Raw genomic sequence first — 16,196 nt, 5'->3', positions numbered from 1 at the left:
ATCAGTGCCTGAGAAACAGCTAGTTTTAAAATTTTAATTCCCACGGAAATATTTCTGCCATTGTGGCTGCGGCATAAAGCGGAGCATACGCTTCCCTTACACTACTTAAAGTGCCCTATGTAACATCAGGAAGCATTCACAGCAGTAGTGCGCCTGCGCAGCTCGTTCTTATTAAATTGCATGCCTCTCTCCATCCCGCTAGCAGGGGGCGCTGTGAGTCAGTAAGCCAGTCTTTTCCCTAGGGTTCTGCAACGGAACGTTAAAGGGCGGGAGGTGAAGCGGAACGAGGGGCGTTCTATCCTCGACTGCCTTGGTCTCTATCGCTCTTTGTCCTCCAGCTTCCCCAGGCACTGGGCCTGCGGGCCCGGTTGCTAGGCGGAAGAGGGGCGCGGTGGCGTCCGCTGCGGCGCCCAGGCGTTTGAAAAGCGGCTAAGGAGGCGGCAAAAGGTCCCGGGGCGGCGGGTTCGCCTCTACCTGCAGACTGGGCCGGGCGGGACTGCAGAGCAGAATTTCCCTCAAGTCAGGGCAGGGTCAGGTCCTGGGCTGGCGACCTGGGGCAGGGGATCCCGGCGCGCTGCCGGCGGCGGCGCGTCCGGGCCGCGGAGCGGGGTCCTGGCGCCCGGGGCACGGGCGAGTAGTGGGGGCCCTTCCCGGGGTCGCCGACTACCCGCAACTCACCCGGACCCTCTTGCTCCTAGCAGACCCCGCCCCCGGCCGCCAACAGCGACCATGGTCTCCAAGTCCGACCAACTGCTCATCGTCGTGTCCATCCTAGAAGGTGAGCGGCCTCCCACTTGCTTTTGCAACTGCTGATTCCTGAATTCTAAAAGAGTATTGTGGGACCGAGTATTTGTTAACCTTAAGAACCTTTTCATCTTTGCTTTTGTGATCCCCAAAGACTTGCTCAAAGTTGTACGTAGCAAAGTCTAGTAGGCAATTGATTTAAAAATCTCTCGAGAGTATGAGAGCTATTAGAGATAAGTGATATTTAGCCAGACTAGTCGTAGCCCCAGAGAATGTAGAAAAAACCGATTTCCATCGGAAGCAGCTTGTCGATGGCTTTTATATATGAGGAGAAAGCGTGCCTGGAAAGCATGTTCTGTTCAGCAGTCTCCAGGTAATGCCATTTGTAAGAACTTTGCCATTGACGTGAATATAGGCTTCCTACCTTTTCATAATTATTGCAGAGACTGTGCCTTTACAAGTCTTGATTGAGAACCTGAGGGATTATCGTTGTTAAGACGGCATATTACATGTTCTTTTAAGTTTTGTTTGTTGAATGAATGACAGTTGTTTATTGGAGACTCATTGAATGCTAGATAACGGGCTGGCAATGCACGAATAAGATAGTTCTGGGTCTAAAAGCTCAAAGTGTATAATGGAGACTATGTCACATAATTCTTTGAGATGTGGAAATGGGGAATGTCCGCCTCTGGGGAAGCTGGGGGAAGGTTTACCGGAGGAGGTGGCATATTTTGATTTAAGACTTATCTGTAAGAGATGTTTAAGATTTTAACAGGTGAGAAAAGTAAGGGTGAGCATTCTGAGTCAAGGAAAGAGCAAAGAGCATTTACATTATGGAAAAGCAAGGTATATTTTGCCCTCCTTAAATTCATTTAATAAATGCTGCTTAAATTCAGTGTGGTTGGAAAGCAGATTGCAAGTTTATAGGAGTTTATAGGTAAATTGGGACAGGTTATGTATACCATGATAACAAAAATCTTTTTTTTTTTTTTGGTGGGGGGAAGTCTGGGGTTGAATACAGGGAGGCTTTACCACTGAGCTGCACCCCTACCCTTTTTATTTTGAATACGAGTTTTCACCAAATTGCTTAGGGCATTGCTCATTTTGAGGCTGGCCTTGAACTTGCAATCATCCTGTTTTAGACTCCTTGAGAGCTGAACCAGAGGTGTGCCTGGATATTTTTTTTCTTCACAAGAGGGTATTTTGTAGCAGCCTGATTCTCTTTTAGGGGTCAGAGACCAGGAAACAGTGTAAATGTAATTTTTGAGTTTGGAACAGTAGAGGGACCAAAAGCTATAAAGTGTTGGGACAATATTAACTGTTAGATTACTGTTTAAAAACATGGGACTGAAATTGCCTTGTCATTTGTTTAACAAAAACTTTTAGACTTAAAACTGTGCCCTGTGCTTTAAGAAACAAATGTAATATAATTCCTTCCCCTTGAGGATGACCTATCTACTTGGGGATATCAAGTTAATGTGCAGGTAATATGTTTGAACATAATATTATATTAAGAACATGTGATATGGGCCAAAGGAGGACTAGGGGATGATGATTAAAGGATACACAAGTTTTTTTTTGAGGGACATAAGTATTCTAAAATTGACTGTGATAGTATTTGCACATATCTATGAATATCCTAATATACATTGAATTGAATTGAAATGTGTGAACTATAGGATATGTGAATTTTATCTCAGTAAAACTGTTATTAAAATAAAGCATGTGATATGGACTGTAAATATAGGTTTGAAGGTAGAAGTAGTGGATGAAGGTAGTAGTAGTGCCTTGAGTAATAAGTAAGCTCTAGGTAGGTGAGGGTAGAAGAAAGTCATTCCAGGAGACTGGACAACCAGGCCAACATGAGGATGAACACAGTGGGAGGATTGTTGAAGAAGACAGCAAGAAGAACAGGGATAAGGAAGGTGAATATTTATGAATATCATGGTAAGAAATACTTGTATAGCTAGCAGGCATAGACTTTGAAGGATCTTGAAAATCAAGGAATTTAGAATTAATATTCCAAGAAATAGTTTGGCAGCATATAGTTCTAAGCAGGAAATTGCTTTAAGTTCAGTTTTGGAAGATAACTTGGAGTCAGGGATGTCAGGTTGTTACTACAAACACATATAAAACTGTTATGTGATCTTCCTTACAAAATAGTTCCTGTTTTGTGTTTATATTTCTATTCTTCCTAGCCACACTGTAGCTCAAATCTTAAATCATCCTTGATTCCTTTCCCATTCCTAACTTCCAAATGACCACCAACTGTTAATTGATTTTATTTTCTAAATAATAATAGACGGTACATACAAGCTTTTGAATGAATGATTTCCACGGTGGGTACCTAGATTAAGGACTTGTTTCCTTCTTTTCCAGAAACATCTACAGTCTCTTGATTTTTTGGCAATTATCTTTCTGATATGCAAATCTGTCTTAAAATTCTTCAGTGTCCTGAAGGATAGTATCTATACTTAGTATAGCAAACATGGCACTATGTGGTAGAACTTTTGCCTACCTTTTCAATTTTATATATTCTCTGCCCTTAATTGAACTGCTTGTAGTTTCTTGGCTACAATTTTAGAAATGCCATTTTTCAAAACAAAATAACTGAATTTCTACCATGAGAAATATTTAAGCCAGATCCCACGGATGAAAGGCAATGTTTCTGAAACAAATACATTGAGGGATGAGGCAGGCATCTTTTTGTTCCACTGAATATTCTTTGTTCTCAAGCTTATTGGAGATTATTAGTATGATAGTCTGACGGAACATATAAGTTATTTAATGTATATGAAGTTCATTTCATTTGGGAAACATAATGATCTTTTAGAGTAACAGAAAATGAGGTCCAGAGAGATGCCTCTGAGTGCTAATCAGAAGAACCAGGCCACATGTTTAAAGAGGCCTAATGAGGAGTCTCAACAGAGAGCCTTCGGCTGAACTGCACAGGTTGTTTTTTTTTTTTTTTAAAAAAAAAGAGAGAGAGAGAGAGAATTTCAATATTTATTTTTCAGTTTTTGGTGGACACAACATCTTTGTTTGTATGTGGTGCTAAGGATCGAACCCGGGCCACACGCATGCCAGGCGAGCGCGCTACCACTTGAGCCACATCCCCAGCCCTGAACTGCACAGGTTTATAATCCAAGTCCTTCTAGGCAACTTAATCCCTCCTAACCAGGCAGCTCAAGCCAGGATGAGTAGCAATAAGGATTTATTTATAGTAGATTATAAACAAGAGGACTACTTGACCTAGTGTAGATTCTTTTTTTAAAAATTTTTTTTAGATGTTGATAAACCTTTATTTTATTCATTTATTTATATGTGGTATTGGGAATTGAACCCAGTGCCTCACATGCTAGGCAAGTGCTCTATCACTGAGCCACAACCCCAGCCCTACTTTGAGATTCTTAAGGATTCTTCCTTGGATTCTTCAGCTTTCTGGTTTGAGTGTTTCAAGTTTGTTTAAACTCTCATTTGAGACCTTCATTTCCTTGAAGGCAGGTATTCTATTTTACTTTTTTTTTCAGCCTGCTATTTGATATCTGGCTCTGAATATGCCTTCAGTAAAGGAAGAAATGAGGTAAGGCAGTGCAAATGAAATTGATGTGTAGATAAAATTTTTAAATATTTCCTGATAATAATGTAGTCTTTGAGAATAGAGTGAATACCAGTGCTTATTTTGCTTTAGCTAATTTCGTGATTATTCTTAAATGAGTTGACAGGAAAATTAAGACACAGGAAAATAAAAACAAATTTTAAATTTGTTTTTGCTTATTTCTCAACTCTTCAGATGACTTCTTTATAAAGTACTTATATAGTAGTGTTTTAGTTATATAACACTACTATATAAGTCTTAAATTCTAAATGTTGTTGAGATCATTACTACTCAAAGTGTGAACCAACGCAACATCGAGGTTATCCAGGATCCTGTTAGAAATGCAGGTTCTCAGGCCCAACTAGACCAACTCAACCAGAGTCTGTGATGGTGGTCCACTTAATGCTTTGAATATAACCCTTGCTGCTCTCCCAGTGCAACTTATTTTTAAAATGGACATGTTTCTTTCTCTTCTTCTCTCCCTGCTCCTTCCTAAACTCTCTCCATCTCTAATCTCAGGGGAAACAGGAGTACCTTTCTTCCCCATCCTAGGCAGAGTTATCTGTCCTTGAGTACACACACACACACACACACACACACCATAGGAATGAAGTGATCCAGATTTTGGGGATGGAACCAGAAGATCTCAGAAATGGCTGTCTCCCAAATGAACAAGTGAATTACAACTTCAGACAGAGAACACATGGAATGTAGCCTTTGAGTCACCTCTAAAAAAGTCCTCTGTTCCTGCTGATGAACAGAATCACAGCCTTTGGGACAGGAGTCCCTGTGTTTCTCCTTTGCTAGTGAAGTAATAAACGTTCAGTTCCCTGTTTCTCAAAACTGTCCTCATTATTGAATTGGAATTGGGGACAAGGACTGAGTTTTGGCAACAAGTGTACATTTTAACATGATCCCCAGGTGATTTATATGCACATTAATGTTTGAGAAACACTATTTTGTAAGTTATAGCTTTCAATTTGATTCACGTTTCTTATGAGTTATGAAAGAGTTTATGTATTATTGAGATAGTTTTTGCAAATGTATAAGTCAGCCACCCTTAACATATGTCAATTTTAAAAACACATGCTAAATGATCTTATTTGATTTTTGTACACTTCCAATTAATCTGTGTAGTCTTTTCTCTTCAGGTCGCCATTTCCCCAAACGTCCAAAGCATATGCTTGTAGTAGAAGCAAAGTTTGATGGAGAACAGCTGGCTACTGATCCTGTGGACCATACTGACCAGCCAGAGTTTGCCACTGAGTTAGCATGGGAAATTGATAGGAAAGTACTTCATCAACACAGGTAACTGTTATTTTCAATTTAAGTTAGCATCTTTGTCTGTCTCTTTCAGATTCTTATGAAATATGTATCTTATTAGGTTTTAATAATAATCATGTCTATTGTTTTGTAATGTACCAGGAAAGGTTCATCATACTTTGCAATAATAACTCATTTACATATTAGAAGAACTATATGAAGTTGACATTATTATTTCTCCAGTGTTATAGATGAGGAAACTGAGGCCTGAGAGGTTAAATAATTTGCCCAGAGTTTGTCAGTTGGATAATGGTAGATCCCAGCCAAGCAATCTCCAGAGCCTAGGCTTTTAACCACTACATTAAACTTAGCTTTTTCCCTTCTAATGTGTGAGGAATTAGATATTCTGGAAGTACCTTAATAATGCCTTCCAAATATTAGTTGGAGTTCATCATAGCTTATTAGTTTATTATGTATTTACCTGATCCAATAAAAATTGTGAAAGAAATGATATAAGGGGCTCTTTTTAATTAATTTTATATTTGATTGTAGACACTTTGTTAAGTGTATAAAATGAACTTAAGGTTATAGCATCTTATTCTTTCATGAACTCTGACCAGAAACAGTCAAGAACAGCAATACTTCATTAAAGAACTGAAAATATATTTCCTTCTGGGAAGCACAATCACTTCAATACTTGTTCTTTCTCAGTACTAAATCTTGTCAAAATAGAAAGTTAACAGTAAAAGGAAAGCAAGGAGAAATTTATTTACTTTTGTAAATAAATTTACAAAAATTTATTTACTCATCTATTTACTAGATCAGTCCATGGATTTATTTAAAGGGATATTAAGGGGCTGGGGTTGTGCCTCAGTGGTAGAGTGCTTGCCTAGCATGTGTGAGACACTGGGTTCAATTCTCAGCACTGCATATAAATAAATGAATAAAATAAAGGTCCATCAACATCTAAAAAAATATTTTAAAAAGAGATATTAAGTTCTTAGAGAATATCAAAATGTTGTATATCCTTTCACAGCATCTAGGATATCTGCTTAGTCAAGAGTTCTGTGAGATGTCAGGATCCACATTTGTAATTGTGCTAGCACCAAGTGTTACCAGTTTGATTGTTGTAGGTTGAGAAAGTACCAGAGATGTTTGTTTATTTATTTATTGGGATTGAACCCAGAGGCCCTTTTTCAAGAGTAAGCACTTGAACCTCATCCCCCCAGCCCTTTTTATTTTTTATTTTAAGACAGAGTCTCACTAAGTTGCTAAGGGCCTCATTAAATTGCTGAGGCTGACCTCGAACTTGCAATCTTCCTACCTCAGCCACTTGAGTCCCTGGGATTACAGGCATGCACCACCAACCCCTGCTGACTGGAGATAAATTGAATTTATAAGTGCAGTCATTAAATAGTATTTCTACCAGACAAAAGTGATGATAAAATCTATTCACTTTAATGTATGAGCAAGTCTAGGGGTTCCAGACTGAAAAAGAGCTCATGCTATAGCAATCAATATAATGGCTACAGACTGTTGTCATATGTTGTGTTAACTTTTTAATTGATTTAAAATTTAGTAGTTTGATTTTATAGTGTTTACTATTTTTAGCAATAAAAAAGCTGTAAGCATGTATGTACATTATTTTGTATTTGACAATGGGGTATGAGAAAGAAAGTTTAAAATTAGTTCTGAAGATTCATGATAATTTTTGACTTTCAGAAGGTATCATACATTACAGAAGCTTAAGAAACATTGACCTAGAATGATAATCTCTTGGATAAGTGACTAAAATTTTGATGTTGTATATATTAGTTGGTTTATATAAGTATAATTAATAGTTTATATTAATTATATAAGTATAATTAATAGTTCTTTTTGGTTGAAAACTTTAAAAAAAATAAAGAATAGAGCAGGGCATAGTGGTGCAGACCTGTAATCCCAGTGACTCAGGAGACTGAAGCAGGAGGATCAAAAGTTCAAGGCTAGCCTGGGTAACTTAGTGAGGTCCCTCCTAAAAATAAAAGGACTGGGGATGTAACTCCGTGATAGAGCATTCCTGGGTTCAATCCACAGTACCGTCATCATTCACATACACACAAAAGCGCGCGCGCGTGCGTGTGTGTGTGTGTGTGTGTGTGTATGTGTATGTGTGTGTATACAAATATACACAGAGAGACACAGATATACATGATAAATATGTATATGTTTAAATACATATACACCCACACAGAGATATACATAAAAAGTATATATATATATAAATAAATAGATAGATATACCTGGCCTAATAAATTATAATTATCTGGATAATAATAGATAATCTTTTCAAGGCTAATAGGAAGTCAGTTCAATATTAAGAAAAAAACCCCAATGTATTATCACATAATTTTTTTTTTTTTTTGGTTTTTAAAATAATTTTTATTTCTTAAAAGTAAATTGTACATTACAGGAAAAAAAAATATCACATAAATTGTTATGTTACAGGCTACAGCGTACGCCTATCAAACTCCAGTGTTTTGCCCTGGATCCTTTATCTTCAGCCAAGGAAACTATAGGTTATATTGTTCTGGACTTAAGAACTGCTCAAGAAACAAAACAGGTATTGCCCTTTTGATGGTGTATGTTAGACAGTTGATTACTTTGAAAAGATGTGGATTAATGAAAAGAACATGGTGTACTAGACCATACAAGGCCATGAATTATGTCCTTGAGCTAGTACAGTTCTTGTGTTTTAGCTTATAAATTTGACTTAGAAAATTTCAACCTTTTAATCATCTCTTTGAACTAAATTTCTCAAACTTGTCTCTAAGCTCAAAACTATATGCAAGTAGCTCTTACTTCAAGCTTAACATTTTCACCTCCTGAGCTTTTATTTCAAAGGTGGTCCTGTTCCAGGGTTCCTTGCTTCAGTAACTCATCACCACATTCCTTCAAGATGTACAACTTAGAAATATATATATGTCTTCCTTGACACTTTCCAGTTGTTTTTTTTTTTCCCTATTGATCTACTATTTTGCATTTTTACTACTGCCACCCCAATTTAAGCCACCATAATTTCTCATTTTGGCTTTCATAATAACTTCCTAATTGGTTTCCCTGCTTCTTGTTCCTTGCAAATTCTTACCCCAGGGGTAGTGGTATTGGTTATGTAACATTGAGTATATTTACTTAAGTTATTTTCAGTTTAAATTATCATCTTTATTAGTCTCTTTCAGGCTGCTATAAATAATTCTTATGTCCCTCATTATCTACAAGAAATAGAATTTTTTTTTAACGTGCCAGGAAATTTTCATAGTATTTTAAATGGTAACATCAGAACAATCCTATGACATTATTTTCCCCATATTATAAATGAGGAAACTGAGTACCGAGAGGTAAAGTAACTTGTCCTAAGTCAGAGTAAGTTAACTTTATTGAAATAAACAACCAGTACCTCTTCTCCCTAAGGCAATACTTTTTAGAAAGTTAGTACTTTTTATTATTGAACATGTTTCTTAGGTCTTTTTATGTGTTCTCCAATCTTTTTGTATGTGATTGACTTCAGAAAATTTCAGGTTTTTATTTTTTGGATGTTTTTGTTTAGTCACAGTTTAAGAAAAATAAACATTTAAAAAAATTTCTCTTTCACTTTAAACTCTTCCATTCTTTTTTTCCCCCTTCATTCTTAAGATCACATTCTGTGAAGACAAATTTTTGTTTTTAACATTTTTGCCGCTGATAGCCATGATATTTGCAAATGAAGCAGTGGGCCCAGCTCAAATTTGGAATCATTCATAAAGAACTGAAATTTTAAAATGCTTTTTAAGTGAAAATAAACTCTCTTAGGAAGAAGGTGGCTAAGGAAAGAGATCATGCCTCTTAAGTGCTCTTGATTTTCCTCATCCCTTTATGTTGTTTTTTAGAACAATTTGTCCACATATTTATCATCAAAGTTAAGGGGAAATGGCTGAAAATTGTATTTGTTTTATAGAAACCAAATTCTTGCTTAATCTCTTCTGTTAGCAGAAATATTTGAATTTGGCTAGAAAAATATTTGAAGATCAAAATGAATTGATGCTCTACAAGTAAAACTAAACATAGAAAAATTCAGATTTGTTGTTCTGAGTTGTATATTAGAAAAATGTAAATTCTAGAAGTGATTAAAAATAGTTGTAAGGTTTATATTTAGAATTAGAAAATATCTGTAAATATAGCAACAAACTATGTTATGCATTTTTATCTTTAAGAAACTAGATTGTAGGTTTTTAAAGCAATTTATGTCCTAGTTAATCCTGTTTTTCTTATCAAACATAATTTGGATATAAAATAGCCAATTTTGGATTGATCAGTGTAAGCACCAGTTTACTATGCCTTTTTATAACAATGTTCAGAGTAAGAATGTTGTTTCCTAGTGCTGAAATGGTACCCCTTATTCATTAGGCACCAAAAATTGGTAAGCATTGTTCTGAGCTATGACATTTTTCAGGCTGGTTTTGGTACTAGAATTTCTGATCTTGCTTTAGGGGAGATTTTTAGGTAATTTAAGATTCTTTTATTCTGTGAGAAGCCTTTTTTGTTTGTTTTAATATCAGTCAAGCACATGGTTACTAATGAGAACACTAGGATTAGGCCTTTACTTTAGTATTTTGTAAATGTCTTTTTTATTAACAGTAAGGATTTTTTTTCCTTATTTGATATAAGCAGATCAAAGTAGCAATGTGGCAGGAAGAAAAGATACAATAAAAAGTATGAAACAGGAGGAGTTATGGAACAGAAAATTAAGTCTTTTGTTATATAAAGGACTAAGTGAGATTGAGATACAAGGCTAAAGATAGAAATAAATAATATTATGTTTCTTCCTTTAATACTTTATCTGTTGAAGCATAAGAATTCAAGCAAAGAAGATAATCAAAACTTTTAAGTAGTTTTTTTCAAAGGGAAATTCAGTTGCTGACTTCCTAAGTAGGAATAATTTCCTTTTGAAGACAATGTGAAACAAATTTTTTTCTAAAGAGGAGAAAAGTGCTAAAAAAAACCTAGGAAATTTACCTTTTCTTTTATTATTAATAATATTATTATTATTTTCTTTTTTCAAATTTATTTATTTATTTATTTATTCTAATCAGTTATACATGACAGCAGAATGCTCTTTGGTTCATTGAACACAAATGGATTTTTTTTGTTTTGAGTAGGATGTTGCTGTGTTTCCCAGGTTGGCCTTAAATGCCCCATCCTCCTGTCTCCTCTTCCCAAATAGTTAGGATTACAGGCTTGTGCTACTGTACCCAGCTCTTACTTAACCCTTAAGGAACATTTCTAATAAGTATTTTCCTCTGTTAGCTACTAAAGATGTTTTCTGCTTTGTTGGTTATTCATTAGGCACCAAAATGGTACCAGTTACTGAGTAATAAATACACCAAGTTCAAGTCTGAGATACAGATAAGCATCGCTTTGGAGACCGATACAAAGGCACCAGTGGATAGTTTTAAAGCAAAGGGAGCCCCACCTCGAGATGGAAAAGGTTTGTGCATAATCTTACAAGGCATTCTATGAGAAGTTAAACTATGGACTGGAACTTTTGGTGGGAGGGGTCATAGGGGGATGGGGGCAAGTGGGGCCATCATAGGGTGGTATAAGCTGATTTTATTCTAGTGCATCAAATATTGTTATACGCTGAGGTCTAGCCGCGGGGGGGGGGGGGGGTTTCAGGGGTCCTGAAGGAGGAGTGGCGTTGGCGAAAGAAGAGTCTGGACGACAGGTTGCAAGTTAAGAGCAGTCTTCGTGGGGCTGGGGATGTGGCTCAAGTGGTAGCGCGCTTGCCTGGCATGCCTGTGGCCGGGGTTTGATCCTCAGCACCACATACAAACAAAGATGTTGTGTCCGCCAAAAACTGAAAAATAAATATTAAAAAAATTCTCTCTCTCTCTCTCTTAAAAAAAAAAAGAGCAGTCTTCAGAAGAAATCTCTGCTGCCCCTGGAGGAACCTTTATTTTTATACCTTTTTACAGGTGTTTTTTTTTTCAGGTAGTTAATGGATAGCTTCAAAGCCCGAAACTTTTTTGATTTACATAATTTTCAAGAGTTACAATCTTTTCTGACATACATTGATTATCAAAGATATTAAAGTATGTTGTTTAAAATATTTTTCTGTAACCTTAGCCAATCATGATTATGCTTTTAGGTTTTTTACCTCAATCACAAGTTGCTAGGCAACACAACTAGACTACATGACTCCTGACCTATTATTCACTTCTAACTTTAAAGCATACCTATAATTATTTCATTAACCTTTAACTTTAAAGCATACTTATGATTATTGGTAAGCTTTCTTCTAAACTAAAATCACAGGAAAACACACTTAAAGTAGTGAAAGTCTATTATTTAAAAGCCTACTACTCTGAAGTGCCTCTAAAAGATATCTATGTTAATTTTACATTATTCTATTTTTAATTTCCAAGGTAATTTCCTTTTTTCATATGAATTATTCAACTACTTTTTTAAAGAACTTCCTTGATCCTTGGTCAAAGCACACCAATTCTTATGTCTTTGTAATCTTTAACTAAAGGGCAGGCTTTACACCTCAACCTATTTGTCATTTATATTAACTATGTGTTTTCCATTTTAATCTTAAGTTTCTGCGTAAAGCAAAGGAGGGTCTATTGGTTGCGGGAATGTATTTTTATTAGCCTCTTGTCTTCTAGGAGGATACTATAAGCTACATACGGTAGTCCTTGTACTGTTGGCATAGCAATTGTTTTTCTGTAGCTAGGCTGTTGTACAGGTTGTGGCTTTAGGATGGGGTTGGGAGGGGGGCTAGTGTAAATTGTTAACCATGGGATAAATATTTCTTGTTGTTTAAGCTTGAGGAATAATACCATTGTTTGTATCCTGAGAGAGATTGAAATGTACCTCATGGCATGTCTCAATTGTATCCTTAGTCTCATTCTGGGAATTTTCCTGCAATCTCAGGCAATATGTACTTTTATTATTGATTGACGTATGCCCTGTTATCCATATCATGAGTATCATAAACAAAACACTTAACATTCCTAATGGTTCCAGTTTCCAGATGGTGTGGCCTTGCCGCAGCGTCCCCCACGCTGTGACCCTGTCAGACAGCGGGTGCAGGAACGCTTTCACCATTTACACATGTGGCATTTGTTGCCCTTAGCTCTTGTTTACAATTCTTAGAAACACAAAAACCTTTTATTTTCCTTATTTGATATATAGTAAAACAAAGAAGAATGTTATATTTTTAGAAATTCACAATTTAGGAAAATTTTCTTTCTAGGATGAATGCAGGAAAGCCTCCAAAATGCCCATGCTATTCTGTTCACTAATTCAACTGTAGTTTAACAAAACCTTCATATATTTTTCTTTTTAATTTATAATTTTTTTAAAGAGAAGTTTTAGTTTTATAGCAAAATTAGAGAATATAGAGAGTTCCATGTATTTCCTGCCCCTTACAGGTCAACATCTGTCAACTTAGTACCAGAGTGGTGTTTTTACAATTGATGTGCCTACATTGGCACATCATTATCACCAAAAATACATAGTTTACATTTGAATTCACTCTTGGTGTTGTACAGTCTATAGGTTTTGATAAATGTGTTAATGTCGTCTATCCACCATAGTATCATGCAGAATAGTTTTACCACGCTGTGCTCTGTGCTCTGTCTGTTCACCCCTTCCTCCCACAAAGTCCCTGGCAGTGGTTTGGTTGTATCCCCCAAAATTCATATGTTGGTATCTTTGGGATCTGATTATGTCATGAGGGTCTTGCCATTATGAATGGTATAATTCTGTACATGGATAACATGTTCATGGGTTTCAGGGGAGTAGGTCTATTATTAAAGCCAGTTTGGCTGCCATGAGCTCCCTTACCATGTGATGCCCTGTACCACCTGGGACTCTGTAGAGTCCTTATTCAATAAGGCCACTCACCCTCTGATTTTTCTAGCTACCAGAACAATAAAAAATAAATTTCTTTATAAATTATTTAGTCTGCAAAGTGTTTAATTAAAGCAAGAGAAAATAGACTGTTACTGATCTTTTGTTACTATCTCCAAAATTTTGCCTCTTTCAGAATATCATATAGTTGGAATCACATAGTATGTAGTCTTTTTCAGAGTGGCTCTTTTCCTTTAATAACTTCAATAACTTAAGCTCATGTAAGGTTCCTCCATGTCTTTGTAGAGCTTGATAACTAATTTTTTTTTTAATTTTTAGGGCTGAATAACATTCCATTGTCTATATAAACTACAGTTTGTATATCGTTTTGACTATTAAAGGAAATTCTGGTTGCTTCTAACTTTTGAAGTTTTGAATAAAGCTGCTATAAATATTTGTTTGCAGTTTTTTTTTGTGAATATGTTTTCAGTTCATTTGGGTATTTACCAGAGAGTTTGATTGCTGAATTATGTGGTAAGATTATGTTTAAGAAATCCCTAAACTGTCTTCCAAAGTGGCTGTATCAACTTACATTTCCAGCAGCAATGAATGATAGTTCCTGTTGCTCCATAATCTAGCCAACATTCACTGTTGTTAGTGTATTCAATTTTGGCCATTATAATAGGTGTACAGTGCTATCTCATTGTTGTTTTAATTTGCATTTCTTAATGATATATAATGGTGAGCATATTTATGTATGCTTACCTGCCATCTGTATATCTTCTTTCATTAGGTGTGTTTTCAGGTCTTAGGTCCAATTAAAAAAAAATTTTTTTTTTAGATGGACACGATACCTTTATTTCACTATTTATTTTTATGTGGTGCTGAGGATTGAACCCAGTGCCTCATACGTGCAAGGCAAGCGCTCTGTCACTGAACCACAATCCCAACCCCTTTGGTCCAATTTTTAATCCACTTGTTTATGTTATTATTGAGTTTTATAGGTTCTTTGTATATTTTGGCTGTCTTATTAAATGTGTCTTTGGCATATATATTTTCTCAGTCTGTGGCTTGTCTTTTTAATCTCCTGACATTGTCTTTCACAGGGCCTAACTTTTTAATTTTAATGAAGTGTAGCTGATCAGTTATATCACTCATAGATTGTGCCATTGTTGGTATATCTGAAAAATTATTGCCATATCCAAGGCTATGTAGGTTTCTCTTATGTTATCTTCCAGGAGTTGTATGGTTTTTGCATTTTACGTTTAGGTCTTTGATTTTAAGTTAATTTTTGTGAAGGGTGTAGATCTATGTTTTATTTTTTTGTATCTGGATATCCATTTGCTCAGCCATTGTATTGTCTTTGCTCCTTTGTCAAAAATCAGTTGATTGTGTTTATGTGCATGTATTTTCTAGACTCTCTATTCTGCTCCATCATTAGATTTGTTAATTCCTCAGTCTGTTTTTAAAAATATTTTTTGTCAATAGACCTTTATTTTATTTATTTATATGCAGTGGTGAGGATCGAACCCAGTGCCTCACACATGGTAGGCAAGCACTTTACCACTGAATCACCACCCTAGCCCCAATTCCACAGTCTTGATTACTATTACTTTATAGTAAGTAAGACTTGAAGTCAGGTAGTTCTGTGTTGCATTGGTTGTTCTATGTCTTTTACCTCTCAATATACAACTTTAGAATTAGTTTGTCAGTATTAAAATAATTTGCTTCTCTTTTTATTAGGTTTACAGTGGATCTATAAATCAAGTTGGGAAGAATGGACTAATAGGAAATATTGAATATTTCTCTCCATGAATCTCTCCATTTATTTAGTCCCTTGATTTTTTAATCAGAATTTTGTCTTTTTCTTCATACAAATCTTGTATACATCTTGTTAGATTTTTAGCTAAGTACTTCATTTTTTGGCAGATATTAATGTAAATCGTAACATTTTTATTTTGTTTATTGTGCTATATAGGGAAGCCATTGACTTTCATGTTAACTTTCTATCCTGCCATTTCCTATAAACTCTTATTAGCTACAGAATGATCTCTCTCTTTTTTGGTCAGATCTTTTTTAAATTTTCTAGTGTTTTGTTTTTATTTTTGAGACAGGTTCTCAACAAGTTGCGTAGGGACTGAGGATGATCTTGAACTTGTGATCTGCCTACCTCAGCCTCCAGAGCTGCTAGGCTTAAATGTGTGCACCATCCTGCCCAGCTTCGTCAACTCTTTCCATGTGCTAATTTCCTACCTAATGTCATTTAAAGAAAAGGCTATTTTATTTAATCTGTGTACTTTTATTTCTTTTCTGGTTCTATTATACGAGCAAGGACTTCCAAGTAAGATATTGAAAAGGAGTAATGGGAGGATATTTGTGTCATATCTGATCTTAGTGAAACCTAGTATGATATTAGCTGTAGGTTTTTTATTGATATTCTTTATTAAGTTGAGGAATTTTCCCTGTGATTCTAGTTAAGAGGGTTTTGTTTGTTTTCACTATCATGAATTGGTGTTAGGTCTTGTCATATGTGCTTTCTGCATATATTGATATGATTGTGTGATTTTTCTTCTTCAGTTTATTGATGTCATGAATTACAATAGTTGATTTAAAAAAATTTTTTTTAGTTGTATATGGACACAATACCTTTATTTGTTTATTTTTATGTGGTGCTGAAGATTGAACCCAGTGCATCACACCTACTAGGCAAGCACTCTAC

At 35.7% G+C, this 16,196-nt stretch overlaps 1 protein-coding gene across 1 annotated transcript in view; it reads left to right on the top strand.

Annotated features, from left to right (window-relative positions):
- The first annotated feature begins 321 nt into the window (after window positions 1-321).
- The window catches only part of Cep120 (centrosomal protein 120), a 74,771-nt gene continuing 58,896 nt past the window's right edge, over window positions 322-16,196 (top strand). The window contains exons 1-5 of the mRNA XM_027949353.2: window positions 322-447; window positions 702-778; window positions 5,494-5,650; window positions 8,093-8,207; window positions 10,967-11,108. Of these exons, the coding sequence (XP_027805154.1) occupies window positions 730-778; window positions 5,494-5,650; window positions 8,093-8,207; window positions 10,967-11,108 (463 nt within the window). The 5' untranslated portion in view covers window positions 322-447; window positions 702-729. The remainder of the gene's footprint in view (window positions 448-701; window positions 779-5,493; window positions 5,651-8,092; window positions 8,208-10,966; window positions 11,109-16,196) is intronic.

This window comes from Marmota flaviventris, chromosome 5, assembly GCF_047511675.1.
Source record: "Marmota flaviventris isolate mMarFla1 chromosome 5, mMarFla1.hap1, whole genome shotgun sequence".
NCBI lineage: Eukaryota > Metazoa > Chordata > Mammalia > Rodentia > Sciuridae > Marmota > Marmota flaviventris.
The sequence above is the reverse complement of the archived record's forward strand: the minus strand, read 5'-3'. Positions and strand labels throughout refer to the sequence as shown.